Source organism: Diabrotica undecimpunctata, chromosome 1, assembly GCF_040954645.1.
Source record: "Diabrotica undecimpunctata isolate CICGRU chromosome 1, icDiaUnde3, whole genome shotgun sequence".
NCBI lineage: Eukaryota > Metazoa > Arthropoda > Insecta > Coleoptera > Chrysomelidae > Diabrotica > Diabrotica undecimpunctata.
Genome location: NC_092803.1, coordinates 42,617,408 through 42,633,914, shown reverse-complemented (window position 1 = coordinate 42,633,914; position 16,507 = coordinate 42,617,408). Strand labels below are relative to the sequence as shown.

Below are 16,507 nucleotides of genomic sequence, written 5' to 3'. Positions count from 1 at the left end.
TTAAGCAACAGAGTAAAAATAAAGGTAAAACTGTCATATTAACAAGCACCCCTTATAAAGAAGAATTGGAGAGATCTCTAGCTACCAGAAAACCAAAAGTTAATGTTAAAAATGTTAACTCAAAGACCAAGATTAAGTTACTAAAGCTAAAAACCGTAAAAAAAGAAAATACTTCCAAGAAGATTAAAAACAGTGACAGTAGTGCAGATGAGGAATGCTTCTATTGCAATAATAGATATTCTGCAGAGATAACAGGAGAAGGCTGGATACAATGCTGCAATTGTAAAAAATTGGGACATGAGGCTTGTGCACGAGCTGACAGCGATGATGATGTATTTATTTGCGAATATTGCAGGTATGATTAAGTTGAGAAAAATGTTCGGCATTATTATTCCTATTAATATTTAAGCAAAATGATCGCTATTATTATTCCTATTAATATTTAAGCAAAATGTTCGGTATTATTATTCCTATTAGTATTTAGGAAAAATGTTCTCTATTATTATTCCTATTAATATTGGGTTTTTTGGGTTTAACCCATCGTTATTTCTTATTTAGTTAATTGCTCTTTTTCGTTCCTTTTGAATTTTTGAGTTTAAGTTGTTGTATTTTGCATAAAAATAAAAAAAATTAAACTTAAACAAAAAGAGAAAATTAATTAAAATAATATAGAAAAATCCTATCCCATTTTACCCCCACGGTGTATCCCGTTTTACCCACACAGTGGGGGTAACTTGGGAAATTGTATTGGTGTCAAATTTTTGCATATAACTTTTTTATACATTTATAAAAAAAATCTTTGTTTGTGCTTTTGATACAAAAATAATGAGTTTTCACTGTGCCAAAATATGAGTAGCCTCCAAATACATAGTTTCGGTGTTATACAGCCTCAAACATTAAGTATCCCATTTTACCTCACCTTCCCCTAAGTAGTAAAAAGCCAACGTGTTCCTTCTATATATTTAAATTTTAACTTACGTGTTTTTTAATATTGGTATTTTTACTCTCTCTTTTAGTAAACTGATGATGGAATGATTCAATTCCGAAAAGATCTTCTTTAAAATAAAAGTTTTAAGCTTTTAATAAGCATTTTTTTATACCTTAATACACACGAACACCACGTGCTTTGTATTCAACAGGTATACTAGCCACTCCTGGATATCTCCACTTCATGGTTTTGTTCCAGTTTCACTTTTAATATTAAATATTTTCTTTTGCATCCTTTAATCTTTTCAGAAATCGAATCTCTTTTCCTCTTCTTCAAGGGTCATGTTTTAAAATGTTGACAACCAATTGCACGATCTTCATTTTATCTACTACTCCTCGAAATAGTGATCTGATTCTAAATCCATATCATTGACGCATATTGTTGAGCCATGCGGTCCTTTTTCTACCTCGCCCACGTTTTCCGTCGATTATTAATTGTAACAGGTTATATTTGGTATTTTTTTTCTCTTAATGCGTTGAAAATATTTAAGATTTCTTTTCTTGATGTGTAAAAAATTTCCGTTAGTTTATGCATTTGGCGCAATAAATACTCGCTCGTTTTTTGTTGCAGTACTCGCGTTTTTTAGCATTCCTCTATATGCCCACATTTCGAACACTTCCAATTTCTTCTTGCCTTGTTAATGTTGCTTTCAGTTTGAGAAAGTCCTGTCTCACCTGGTTAATTCTACATCTGACTTATTGAGTGTTGTACTACTGTTCATTTAAAACCCAACCAATTTATAAGTTGTAACTCTCTCGATAGTATTGTTTTTGTTTATTGTAATTCTTTCTTGATTGCTAATAGACACGCCATCCTTCCATGCCATACTATCCATTTTATCGTTTTAGTATTTAGTTTTAGACCAAATTCGGTTTCTCTGGTTACCACTGTAGAAAATTGTCTTTTCTACAATAGTTTGTTTATTAAGCAATATATAAGCAATAACAATTAAAATATTTGAATTTATCATGTAAATAAATTAAAGACCTACGATCAGCATGGAATACCTTCTTCCTGCTGTATGGTATCTTCTGCGCTTGTCAGTTTTTTACTTTAAAACTATTCAAACCTAACTAATAGCTCGCTAGGCAAAACTCCTCCTTTGGCTTGTCAACTAGAAGCGAGTAAATATTTCATCTCACGCTTCTCAAATAGAAGCAGATTTCAAGTTTAACTTTATTTTTATTAAATAGTTTAGTTTGAGTAGATAAAATATATAGTTCTAGTACATAAAATATGTAAGTACTTGCTATTATCAATTAATTCTAAAAGAAATTAAAAGCTTTTATGCTCACCTATAGTAAAATACTAGCTACGACAAATTACAGTTTGCCGGTGAAACAGTTAAACTTTATCGTTCTATCTATATACTAGGCGGGATCTGTAGACATTCAGACCATAACGGACATTTTCCATAGGAAGCTATTTTTTGGCCGAAATCCCTTCAGGATGTGCCTAATATCGATAATCACGATATGCGCCAGTCGCAAACTCTGTGCTAAATTTTTTATTTAACAAAATCTGAAAACAATTGAAAATTTCTCGTTTTTTTGCTCCTATTTTCGTTTATAAATCGGAAAATATTAATCCCAGAGAAAAAATTATAAGAAGTTAAAAGTTTCGTTATTGAATTTTACACAATATTTCGTTCGCTAGAAATTGAAAATTTAATGTTTATTGTTGAAAAAATAGCAATAATTGAAAAAAAAAAGTACAAAAAAATGAAGTTAATCCTTTAAATGTTTTCGACTTTATAAACTTGACTTACAAGCTCCATATTCCGCCTAGAAAAACTTTTTAATATGTTTAACACGTGTGCTAAATTTTGTTAAGATCGGTGGGATAGGTTTTGCATAATAATTTTGCAATCCAGCCTACTGGAAAAAATCGCAAATTTTCAAATTTATAGTAGGTCCTAAATAAGGCTCTCAGATAGTTGCAAATTTTTTTACATATAAAGGAAGGCTCAAACTTTCAAACGCTTTTTGTAAAATTCAAATCGGTTCACTAGGAGAGCCTAGAAAATTTTTTAAAGTTTTAAATATTTTTTAGGCTTATAAACAAATTAAATAACTTTACGAACTTTAAATATATCCTTCCAAAAAAAGAAAAAGAAAAGAAAAAATTATTGAGTCAAAATAAAGTTTATTTATGAAAAAAAAAATTTTTTTTTTCGTTCGCCTTTGTTTTAACAACTTAAATTATTTATTAACAATTTATAAATACATGTTTGTTTACTAAAAGTAACAATTTACTTCAACGTATAAATTGCAAGCTCAGAAAAAATGCAATTATTTGTTTAACATACAATAATTGTTTATTGCAAATTTCCCAATTTGCAATAAATGTTATTTGAAAATATGATATTTGAAATCCTTGTCGTCCGAGACATCGATTCAAAAAAAAAGAGCAAAATTGGTTAACAAGAAGCCAAGATAATGCAATTTTTAGTGCGCGCTATGATTTTGAACTCGCCGATTCACATTTCGAGTGAATGTCCCCCACCACCACCTCTCATGCATTCCGAGCGACAGTTTACGTGAAAACGGTTTTTTATTTGTCTTTTTTATGAATGTTGGCATGAAGCGCATTACGTAAAAGTTTTCATATAAAAAGTACTTGACAAGACGAGGGTATTTGTTTAAAAACGAGCCCTCTATCACTTATGGTTACACGGCAAATGTATGCCAACTTTGACCTTCAATATCTCGGCAACCAGTAAGCTGAATATATCTTTTTTTTAAAGAAGCTTCTTTTCATGTTCTTTAAGTGTATAAATTTTGAAATTGATATGTTTAAAGCTCGTAAAGTTATTCAATTTGTTTATAAGCTTAATATATATATAAAAAATGTTTAAAATTTAAAAAAAAATTCTTGGCTCTCCTAGTAAACCGTTTTGAATTTTACAAAAAGCGTTTGAAAGTTTGAGCCTTCCCTTATGTGTATAAAAATTTGCAACTATCTGAGGACCTTATTTAGGGCCTACTATAAATTTGAAAATTTGCGATTTTTTTCCAGTAGGCTGGATTGCAAAATTATTATGCAAAAACCTATCCGACCTATCTTAACAAAATTTAGCACACGTTTTAAACATATTAAAAGGTTTTTTAGGCGGAATATGGAGCTTGTAAGTCAAGTTTAGAAAGTCGAAAGCATTTAAAGGATTAACTTAATTTTTTTGTAATTTTTTTTTCCAATTATTGCTATGTTTTCAACAATAAACATTAAATTTTCAATTTCTAGCTAACGAAATATTATGTAAAATTAAATAACGAAACTTTTAACTTCTTATAATTTTTTCTCTAGGATCAATATTTTCCGAATTATAAACGAAAATAGGAGCAAAAAAATGAGAAATTTTCAATTGTTTTCAGATTTTGTTAAATAAAAAATTTAGCACAGGGTTTACGACTGGCGCATATCGTGATTATCGATATTGGGCACATCCTGAAGGGATTCCAGCAGAAAAATAGCTTCCTATGGAAAATGTCCAATCCAAAACAGATCCCGCCTAGACTACTATAGTATGTATTTTAGTTAGTTAGTAGTATCTGTTTGTATTTTAGTTTTAATAACATTTGTTATAAACATTTGTGACTTTTATTAACACTTAAAAAGGTGATTTGTTGACAATTTCCATACTATTTTCTAATTATGCAAATCATAAAATAAAAAATATTTCTATCAGAAGCACATATATATTTCGGGATCGACATGCATCGCGGGAAATTTCTTGGTCTAGTATCCCATTTTCGACACCATCATATGATTTAAATTCTCCTACTCTTCCTAGTTTTTTCCCAAGCAATTCGATGTCTCCTGCTATTCATGTTCCTCCCAAACACATATACTCCATTTTTGACCTTCTAAACTTAAGCGATTCCTCATCAATAGCCCTTCTCTACCCTTCTAACATCTTCTCCAATATTTCTTTGCTCTCCTTTACTAACATGATACTATCCGCAAAGAGCATTGACCAAGAAGCCTCTCCTTTAGCTTCCCTCTTAGTAAATCTATAACAAGATTACACAGGTAGGGACTCAGTGAAGAGCCATGTTCCAAACAAACCAACCGTCACTGGAAAACTTTCCGTCAATTCGATAAAAGTCCATATTTTAGTGTACGCTTCCTCATATACATCCTACACAAGTCTTACTTACTTCCCAGCCCCACAAGCCTTTGTCATACATATCCATAGGTCTTATCTAGGAACTATGTCGTACGCCTTCTTAAATCTATAAATACTAAATGTAGCTTTTTTTCTTCTCGAGTATTTCTCTATCAACTTTTTCGTAACAAACAATTTATCAGTTTTCCTTCTTTCTGGCATAGATCCAAACTGTTCTCATCCTATTGATATCTGTCTCCTCAACCATCACTCTACAGTTCTCTCCCAAATTTTCATTATGTGCGACAATAACTTTATTCCTCTCCAGTTATTACAGTACTGAATATACCCTTTATCTTTATACAATGGTACCATTACGTTCTCCCTCCATGTATTGAGCATCATTTCTTTAATTAATTTCAACATCAGATATTAATACTCTTTCAACCGCACTCTTAATCTGCCGCACGTAAGTCAAGTCTTTTGATGACTTGTCCCTGCTTTATCAACGCTTTATAATGCTATGATTCTCTCTTTGCTATCTTGTATCCATATCTTCAATTCTTTTAGACCTGTGGTACCTCCTTCTAGCCTCTATCGTCTCCCCTAAATTCTGTTTCGCTTCATTGTTCCACCATACAGTTTCTTTATTTTTAGTAGGCCCTTTACCAGATGGTTTTCCTAGCATTTCTTCTCCCACTCATACCAGAACTTTAGTGTTGGCTTCCCAGCAGTCATTTACCGTATCTTTTTCCTAAAACTCTTCCAGCACTCAACTCTTGAAGACTTTTGCCAAATCCTTATCCTCTAGCTTAGATACTTACCCTTAATCACATAAAATTACATAAACTACACGATCGAAAATTTTCCTAATAGCTCGTACATGTTACAGAAATCTTTGATTGATCGTAGTCTACTCCGAAATTACTATTCATCGCTTTTATGTTATAAAATATTATCGAAATGTGACTTTTCTCTTTCTCAGTTTTTCGTCTAATTCGGATATTTTTTCATCTGTGTTCATTGAGCTGATGTAATATTCTTACTAGTAGTTTTGTTTGTTTTTTTTTCTTTGTGTTCATGAAGATTAGATTTTTGGTTCTACGAGCAAATTTTTATCTCCCCAGATTCCATGAGAAAGTCTTTAGGAATATATAAATTAAATTAAGAATATACTCTTCTTCTTTTTCCCCAGTTTTTCCCTTTTCGGGGGTCGCTGTTCCTTGTTTTCCTGCGCCACTCATTTTTGATGATCGTCTCTTCTTCACCTAAACCTTTCTTTCTCAACTCCTCTGCCACACAGTCCTTCCATGTTCTCCTTGATTTTCTTCTGCTTCTCTTTCCATCAACTTTTAATAGTTCTATTATTCAAATCATTGCAGTCTTTGTTCTTGAATTTTTTGTGACTGTAGTCACCCTTACTCTTTCCTTAATAAAGTCGTTCCTGATTCTCTCTCTTCTAGTATTACTCAACATACACCGTCACATTTTCATTTCAGCTACCTCTATCTTCTTTTCTTGAATCTTCGTTATAGGACACACTTTACCGCCTTACACCAATGCAGACCAAATTAGGAATATACCCAATATCTAAATGAAAAGGAAGTTTCTGATAAATATAAGTTAAATAAATATGAGTAATTACCTTATACAATCCTGGTATAATCATATACCCAAATAAAGCAAAGTTTTTCCAAAAATTAGTGAAATCCGTAAGTTCGCAACCTTTTTGATAAAACTCGTTGTTTGCTTCTTCTACAGAATGGACCTCGAACCCGAATGCACAACTACCAATCACATCAGTCGCAAAACGACTAAAAACATCTTTACATTCTATTTCAACTACTTCGTTGTTGTCATTTTTAAAATAGTCGACAAAATGGTCAACACAGTCGATCATTAGGTTAAACATCAGTTTCATTTTGCTGCTGGTAAAGGCCGGAGATAGGACTGGTCGCATCTGCCGCCATTTTGGAACTAAAAAAAATAATATTTAAAAATTGTACATAATAATGTCACTTCTTCATACCATGAAAGAATAAAGGAGACGAATATATGAGAAAACCGAAATATCATGGAATCAAATTGGATTTATATTATAGCAGATCAATCACAGATCCAATTTTTATTTAAAAGGTCCAATTTCCTCAAAAAAGTAAAACTTCTTCAGTGCTTGGTACTTATTTATTCTCATTAATGATAATATATAACAGGAAAAATTGTGAATTGACATTTCGTAATAATTAATGTATTCTGATTAGATGGTGTTAAAAATACTGAAAAGAAACTGGAGAAAAAACTGAAATAGTAGAAGCAAGCGCTTTAAGAAAAAAGTTTAAAGATTATTAGGATAAAAACACAGTGTCTATAATGTACATTTAAAGATGGCTAGATGGACGGATACAAATAAGATAACTTTGGATAGAAAATCTATGGTAAAAAGTCTAAGGCTGGTAGTGAATAAAATTAAGCTATGATGATAACCAACGTTCTAAAAGGACATGGTATATAAAGAAGAAGAAAAGTATTAGTTTTAAGTACCTTCGACCGGTATTACAGAGTAACAGTAAAATAGATAGGGACGCATGCAGTACAGGTAGAGCAGAATGATCAGTATTCTTTGACGTAAAAATTACAATTAAACTAAAATACCAATAGTAGAAAACTGCCACAAGATCAAGTCTGATATATTATATTTAGGAAGTTAAAAAAGTGGAAAACAAAAAACGCATGTGGTGGCAATGAGAAATGTTAAGATGTTTATTGTGCATATGTGTAGATACGTGAGAATATTCTTAATAGCCGATTCATTTTGTTTTTCTGGTACAGAATCATCTTCAGTCTGTTCATCAAAGTTCCATTATTTACAGTTGCAGACTTGTTCCATTCTTCAGCAAGTAACTTTTCAAATTGTAGTCTAGTGAGCTTTCGTCCTGGATTATTTTTAATGTATAAATTGTAAGCTGAATGATACTTTGATATTAACGATCTGAAAAAAATCTATCAAGCGGTTGTAAAAGTTGTGTCGTATGACTTGGTAAATAAAGCTGTATGATGTTGTATTTAACACAGTATTCTAGTAGCTGAACGTTACCACAGTGTGAACATTATACTACACTACTACAAGAATTAACAAATCTACTCCTGTCGGCTTTATGTTAACGCACTGATTTTAGAACCACTGAAAAATATGTCACTGTTGACACAGGCCGATCTTTCGGACATGTAGACCAAGGATCCCGGTCTCCTCGAAATCTTGCTTTTTATTTTGCCCTTTCATTACGTAGGTTGGGGAAGAACAACGCCTTACGCATTACAAAAGGCTATAACGTTGATGGTTTCTCCCTTTTCACTGGAGCTGATACTTACGATGTTTTTAGATCCTTTCTTAACAATAACATGTCCCGGCCTATTATTCAGTTGTAAACCCGTCTTATCCATATTGTAGATGTGTTTAAGTTTATTCATATGATCGTTCTCGGTCAAATTATTTTCTAGCAGCTGGAAGTAGGTCTCAATGTCGTTCTTGTTCATACCCAAGGATCGATTAATGGACACCCCTTCTGCTTTGGTCACTGACAGTATTGGGTTTCTCTGCAGAAATAACTGCAGGCATGGAAAACCAGCTAATATCAATTATTTATCTTTATTAAAATGATGTTTAATACTGCTTCGGCCAATTGAAAAGTCATACTTTGCACATCGGTTCGAGTAGGAGAAAATCCGTTTTTTTAAGTTTTAGGATATGGTTGGCCTAAAACTTTTCTTTTCTTTACCAGTTTCGTCGAACGTGGAGGAGGATATAAGAGGATCTTTCTATACATTATCTCTCAATTTTCTTCTTTGTAGAGTGTTTGCCGGTAGCCCAAAATTTCGAGCAGCCTCATTAACTCCCATACTACTTTCAATAACAGCTTGAATAGCCTCAGCTAACTGTTGTTCAGTCCAACGAGCGCTGGAACAACTTCCAGTGCGCTTATATTTGGCAGGCATGCTGAAAAGAAAAGGTATTATTAATGAGCCATCTTACCTTAAAAAATAAGTGAACCATCTAGGTATCCTTGTTGTGAGAGGTGAGATGGCGCACCTCAAAAATTAAACACGTTTGGAAATATGCGCAATTTTGAGATTATGTATGGAAACTTAGATGTTTTTACTCACCTGGCACGATATTATGACTAAAATTATTATTAAAAAAAAAAAAAAAAACAAAAAGAGAAATCAAACGATTTCTACTTAGCGAAACCGAATTCAAATCTTAACCACTGTGTTTCCTAAAATTTGCGAAACAAACAGCTGGATGAATTACTCGGCAAGGGAATCTAAAATTGCATTCCACAAGCCGTTCATCCTAGTCAAAATTCGTAGTGAATTCAGTTTCTCGTACTTCCAACGAAGTAAATAACAAAACAGACTTAGGGAGGTCGAAATACGTATCAACGGTTGTTGCTGCACTGTATCAAAACAAAAATCTAATACCGTCATTCTGTGTTGAATTATTATTTAATTTAAAGTCAAATAGCACAAAGAAGAATCTATTTATTACAAAAACTATACGTAAATAATACTGCAAATGTAAGAGTTAATAATGCGGTTTCTAAAAACTTCAAATTAAAATCTGGAGTTTGACAGGGATGCATAATATCCCCTATTTTATTCAACATATATAGTGAATATATTATGCGTCAAGTTTATGAGGAATGACAAGGTGGAGTAACGATAAGAGGAAGAAAAAGCAAAAACCTCCAATTATGCTGATGACACTGTTATATTGGCGTCATCACCAGAAGGACTGGAACAAATTATGAATAGGCTAAGCACAGTGAGTACGGAATATGTTTTGAAAATAAATATACAGAAAACCAAAGTGATGATCATTGATAGAATCAGAAACAATCAAGCAGAAATAAGAAACATGGCAGGTTACGAAGTGGTCAAGCAATTTAATTACTTAGGCTTCGTTATTACCAACAGGTAAGGATGGAAAGGCAAGATCCGTCGAAGCATCACAATGGCCAGATCTGCAACAGCCAAACTCACAAAACTTGGAAGAACACTGACATCACAAAAAACACAAAATTTCGCCTTGTTCGAGCATTGATATTTCCTATCGCCACCTATGCTTCAGAAACTTGGACAATGAAAAAAGCCGATTCAAAGCGTATAATGGCATTTTAAATGTAACAATTTATTTTAACATAAAAACTGAACTAATCACAACTATCAACCAAAATATACTGAGATATTTTGGACATATATAACTAGAAGAAGAGAAGGCATGGAGCAAATAATAGTTGAAGGTAACGTAGCGGGTAAAAGATCTAGAGGAAGATCTCCAGTATTGACAGAAGTAGTTAAACAAAAAAACATGACGCCACTACATTCTTACGAAGGAGAAAAGATAGAGGAGGAGGAGCACAAAGGAGAAATTCGGAAAAATATTTTGGTACCATCCGGATCTTTTACATCTTTTATTTTGTCCCACTGTTCGTTTGTATTGGCAGGTACATTTTGAAGAAGTTTTGTTACCTGTTTGTCCAGGTAGTCGAAAGATGGTCTACCTTACTTGGGTCTCTAAGTTCATTAAAGTTATACCTCATTTTTTCTACTGCCATGGTAAATAGAGTTGGACACAGCTTTTTCTTTCTAATTCTATCCGTACTGGAATGGAATTTATAAACTTTTTTAAGTACTCAATTTGACACTGGAAGTAACTTCAAAATCTTTAATTGATACCGTAGTTCCTATATGTCGTTTTCGTCATCTTTATGATCTTGTGGAATATTTATTAAGTCCTTTATTACTGTTTGCATTTTATCTCCCGTAACCGAATAAATGCTTTCTCAGAAGGTATTGATAGCACATACAAAAAAAAAAATTAAACTTCTCTTTCACAAAATATCCTCAAAATAGTCTACTTTACTTTTACTGGTAACTGAATGTAATTTTATACTCCTTAAAATTACCTTCAACTTAGTCGAAAATCACTTTTTTAGGCGGCATAATTATATGGAGTAGGGTAGATGGGGACAAAAATACGCAGTTTCGTTATCTCCTGTCGTCTTCAAAAATTATACAGTATATATAACAGTTTAGAACTTTTCCAATGTTATTACGGAAGATCTTACATATTGTTTTTCAATTTTAAATATCGACAGTAATTCTATAAGTTCACTAATGAATGAAAAAAAGTTTTTAAAAAATCTTCATTTGCGTACTCTTTCCCCTACAAATGGAGCAGTAGTACGCAAGTGCGTATTTTTGCGCTAAAACTAAAATGTATAAAATTCCAAATAAAGGAGATGGTGGGCGTTTAAAAGAAACAATCTTTATTGAAAAAAACCAAACGTAAATACAAATCGTTAATCTAAAAGATAACTGTATTTGGCGAGGTCGTCAGAGAATCCTACTGAATTTGAAAACCTGTAAGAGCCGGTTTTTATTGGCTTTGAAAGCTTTAAAACAATATAGTTCTTTCGAAAAAAGGCAGTCGCTTAAAAATACGCCTTCATAACCATCATAATTTACTTGGCAGACTTTGGCGACAAATAATCTGTATGATTTTTTTCCAAAAACCTTCACTACGATAAGTCATCAGGTAAAATATTTGGTACAACATCAATATCTTGCTCTTCATCGTTATTGGAAAAATAAATGTCACAAGAATCAATACTTTCTTGATAGGAGAGTGCTACTGATTCATCAGATGATCATTTGTCGAAAACTTTCCTTTTGGCAGCACGAACTTTAGCACTTTGAGATTTGATCTTTTGATCCTTCAGTAATGCTTTCTTCTCCTTCTCTTTCACCTCCTTCTTTTTTTCTTGTTCTTCTAAAAGTCGCTCCTTAAAAAGTGTCTATGTTAATAGGGTTAACTTCAAACTTTTCCTGGTTCGTTTCCTTTTTATCTTAATTTTTGGGAAGGTAATAAGGTCTGAAGGTAAAATTACTGACTGTTATGATTTTGATGATGGCTGGGGCTCTTTCGTGTCAGTAACAGTTTCTTTTTCAATATTTGAAGCACCAGGTACAGAAATTCTGACTTCCGATTTTGATGACGGCTGGGGCTCTATTGCATCAGTAACAAGTTCATCTTGTTCTTGCTCAAACTGGAGAAAACATGACCTTCACGGTCTGAATCTTTACCTTAATCTTGCTCTATTACTTTCGCTGGCATAAAATCTACGTCCGAAAGAATATTTTTATCTAGTGGGTATATTCCTGTAAACCGAAAGCCCTCTCTTGCTATATCTACAGTAGCAGTGTTTGCAAATGCTGTGGAAAAGAGACCAGCCACATGGTAAATGGAGAGAAACTGTCCTGCATGGGAACTGTTCCAGCTGTCAGCGACGCTCTCAGAATGAGCTTTTAATAGTTTGAAAAATACCCGATTTAGTGACTGGGTATTATGGCTGCTATGTGGTGGCAGACTTAATAAATGGATGAAATTATCTTTTGCAAATGATACTGCTTGACTTTTGTGCGATACAGTATTATCCAGAATCAGAAGATCGGGGTTCTCCTATGTTGGACTTGTATGTTTTTTAAAATGCTTCAGGTACTTGATAAACGTGGGAGTGTTCATGTAACCACTATCAGTAACAGCCATGTCGCAGGCAGTGGGCCCGTCTTTGATGAAAAGAAGATTTATCCGTTTTCGAGCAAATAAGAAAAATGCAGGGACATGGTGACCAGTTGCACTCATACAGCAAACAGCCGTAATTTTTTGTCCTTGCTCGGCAGCTACAGCTTTTGCTACATCTCTGTTTCAACTGGGGCAACATGTTTGGGCAGATGGTTTGGGACTGTCTGAATGCCCGTTTCATCGACGTTGTAGATACGGTTGGGAGGTAACTTATATTTTTTTATAGTGTTCTCCAAAATTTAAAAATACTGAGCTAGTTGTACTCTATTGAAGCCCATCGTTCCAGCAATACTTCATCATCATCATCAACTAGCCTCTAACGTCCACTGCTGAACATAGGCCTCTCGCATGCTTTTTCACTTAGTCCAATTTTGCGCCATCTGAATCCAATTTGTAGTCACTCTTTTTATGTCATCTGTCCATCTCGTTGGGGGTCGGCCTAGCAATACTTGTTTTTCGTGAAACTCGTAAAGATAGTCGGTTCATTTTCATCAAAGATCTAGTGAAGTCCTAACTAGCCAACTGATTTATAGGTAAAAATGGATGCTCAATACGGTTTCTTACACAATAAGAGTAAATTAAAAAACGCAATCACTTCAGCGTCATTCCATAAAATCCTTTGTCGCGTTCTTTGCAATGCTGAACTTCTTCGGTTTCTTGGATCTTGGTTAGAACTACTTTAAATCTGCCTAAAGACTGGACACCATTTCCTTTTTTTTCAATCTTTGCCGTAGTGTCGCTTCATGAAATCCCACATTTTGTGCTGTCTGACGTATAGAAATGTCATTATTAATAAGTTCACGAGCTTCACACAAAATAACTTTTGTCAAAGGCTTGGGCTCTGATTTTCTTTTGTAGTTTCTGGAAAACAGAAACCAAGATTTAGATGAATTGAATATTTAGTTCCGAAATTAGTAGAAACAAAATTAATTTATGATAATGAGGGAAAATACGCATTCACAGTTCTGTCCCATAACTCTCGCGTATTTTTGCTTTATTTGGCAACACTGTCAAAACCATCTGTTGAGATTTTAAGGACCTAACCTCAATCTAAAATTTTTAACATATTAACCCACAATCAAGCCAAGAAAACACCCGAATAAAATAACTCAACAAAAAATGCCAGTTTGATTTTATCACAAATTAATTTTGTTACGCTAATATTATAGTGTAATAATAAAAAAAAAATAATATTTACCTCATAGTTTGTAAACAACGCCTTGAATCAGCTTTAAACTTGGAACAACACATATGGCACACTGTTGCCAATCGTTTGTAACTACGAGGCGTGTTTTTTAAGTAAGTACCGTTTTGGAATTAAAAAAAGACGTGTAAAGATATCGCAATAATTTTATTTTTACATGAAAGCCTGTACCTTAATCTACTTTTCTACATAATTTCCGTGAATATTGAGGCACTTGTCATAACGTGGCACCAGTTTTTGAATACCCTAAATTCTGCCGCCTGACTTGTTAACCACTGCATCACAAATGTTTGACTTCGTTATCGTCTTGAAGACGCTGACCGCCCAGGTGTTTCTTCAAGTGCTGGAACAAATGGTAGTCGCTGGGCTGTATGGAGGATGATCTAGAGTTTCCCATTTAAATGATTTGATGAGATCTTTGGTCTGATTAGCCACATGTGGACGGGCATTGTCATGCAGCAAAACGATACCCTTACTCAACTTGCCACATCTTTTGTTCTGGATTGCAGGACGCAGATTGATTAAGACGCTGCATTGATTGTATCATTACGAGGCAGAAACTCCACTAGCAATACTCCTTTTCTGTCCCAAAAAACTGTGCACATGATTTTCCGGGCAGAAATTGTTTGCTTAAACTTCACTCTTTTGGGTGATGATGAATGTCGCCATTCCATGGATTGTTGTTTCGATTCTGGTGTGACGTAGGCCACCCACGTTTCGTCACCAGTAACAATTTGGTCTAAAAAATCTTCACCTTCACTGTGGTACCGCTTAAGGAAAGTTAATGCACTGCCTAAACGTTGGGTTTTGTGCAAATCCGTCAACATTTTTGGAACCCAACGTGAACACAATTTCCGGTAATTCAAGTTCTCGGTAACAATGCGATACAAAACACTACGAGAATACTGAGGAAAGCAGTCGGACAATGATGAAATTGTAAAGCGTCTGTTTTCTCTCACCTTTTCGTCCACTTTCTGCACCAAATTTTCATTAACGACCGAAGGACGCCCACTCCGTTCTTCATTATGCACATTTATGCGGCCATCTTTAAATGCTCTCACCCATTTCCTTACCATTCCATCACTCATAACTCATGTTTTGTCCGTAAACTTCAACGATCTCACGATGAATATCGATCGGTTTTACGCCTTTAGCACTAAGAAATCGTATAACAGCCCGTACTTCACAATCAGCGTGAATCACGATTGTTGGAGGCATATTAAACACTGGAGTAAACAAGTATACAATAAAGAATCAGACTGTAATGGCGTCAGTGCTTAGACAAGAGATGTAGGTAACCAGCGCTCATGCGCGGAACGCCGACCGTAGCGCTGCGGCGGCGGAATCGCAAAACGGTACTTACTTAAAAAACATGCCTCTATAATCGGTTCAAGCTGGACATTAGTGGCAAATTTAAATAAGGTGCGTTCTTTTGCGCCGTGCGTGTTTTTACCACAACTATCCTATACATAAATATAAAACGAAAAAATGCCTTAAATCTGAAAGCAGTTTAGTATCAAACCAATATTTCGTTTTTATATTAGTTTAAAGGACATATGTAATACAGAAAAAATCACTTTTAACAACGATTTTGTAAACTATATAAAATCTTTGAGTTACCTTTTACTGCAAATAGATTTTTAGCCCACAACGGGTCACTAGTCTCCGGAACATAAGTCCTGTGATCTGGAAAAGTATCAAAATCCTTTATAGCAATTTTCTTAATTAAATCCACATCTTTTATTACTAGTGTGGGGGTGGTAAACTGATAGCATCCTGAATACCTAAAATAGTAAAAACATCTTATGGAAATGAGGGCATTGTAAAAATTAAAGCAGAAGAATTTAGATCCGGTGATCGAAGGAAAGGTAGTAAAATCAATTTCTGATTGTTGTAAACAATTAATGACGAACTAAACAATATACTGATTTATTTTAAAAAATCTTAAAAAAATAATTATTATTTTATATTTAAAAAATCTGTACAACTTTACCGTGTGTTGGGGCAGATATCATAGACCCTTTTCACCCATGCAGCTGTACTTTCACGGCGAAGAATAAACCAGAATATGTCTCCGAATAGCCATACTGTGTCACCTTGAGGTACTTTTCTCCTAGTCCAGTAGTTTTGGAGCCAAGTTACGTAATAGTAGAGCAAAGAAATGCAAAGGATCAGTAGAACAGCTATCAACATGTTTCCTCTATTCCAAAAGCTGGGCACTATATTAAAGAGGGTACAATTTAAAAATGTGATTTAATAATAATTTATTTAAGTACTACACTTACAAACTACTATACTTTCAAGATTTCTCGGTCATTATATCGTCGCAAATTATTCTTTCTATCTGTTCAAACTTTCATTTATTATTTTGTAAAATAGCGTGTGACTGTGCTTGCCTAGGTGCGCATCGAAAAAGACACTGTGTACAAGATACTCAGTGTGAATGCATGTAACCTAGTTTTGCGTTTATTACAGTTTCAATTAAACTACGGTCTAACCATTGTTTCTATTTTAAACCATTGAACCAACGAAAAGTACACATATATATTTTTGGTCCTTTGA

The 16,507-nt window shown here is 33.8% G+C and overlaps 1 protein-coding gene across 3 annotated transcripts in view; it reads right to left on the bottom strand.

Moving 5' to 3' along the window:
• The window catches only part of LOC140448700 (cytochrome P450 9e2-like), a 63,451-nt gene that overhangs the window by 11,807 nt on the left and 35,137 nt on the right, over positions 1-16,507 (bottom strand). For all 3 annotated transcript variants that reach the window (XM_072541813.1, XM_072541819.1, XM_072541823.1), the window contains exons 2-4: positions 15,939-16,164; positions 15,566-15,729; positions 6,742-7,073 (exon numbers count right to left, since the gene is read on the bottom strand). In XM_072541813.1, coding sequence (XP_072397914.1) covers positions 6,742-7,073; positions 15,566-15,729; positions 15,939-16,138 — 696 coding nt within the window. In that variant the 5' untranslated portion in view covers positions 16,139-16,164. The remainder of the gene's footprint in view (positions 1-6,741; positions 7,074-15,565; positions 15,730-15,938; positions 16,165-16,507) is intronic.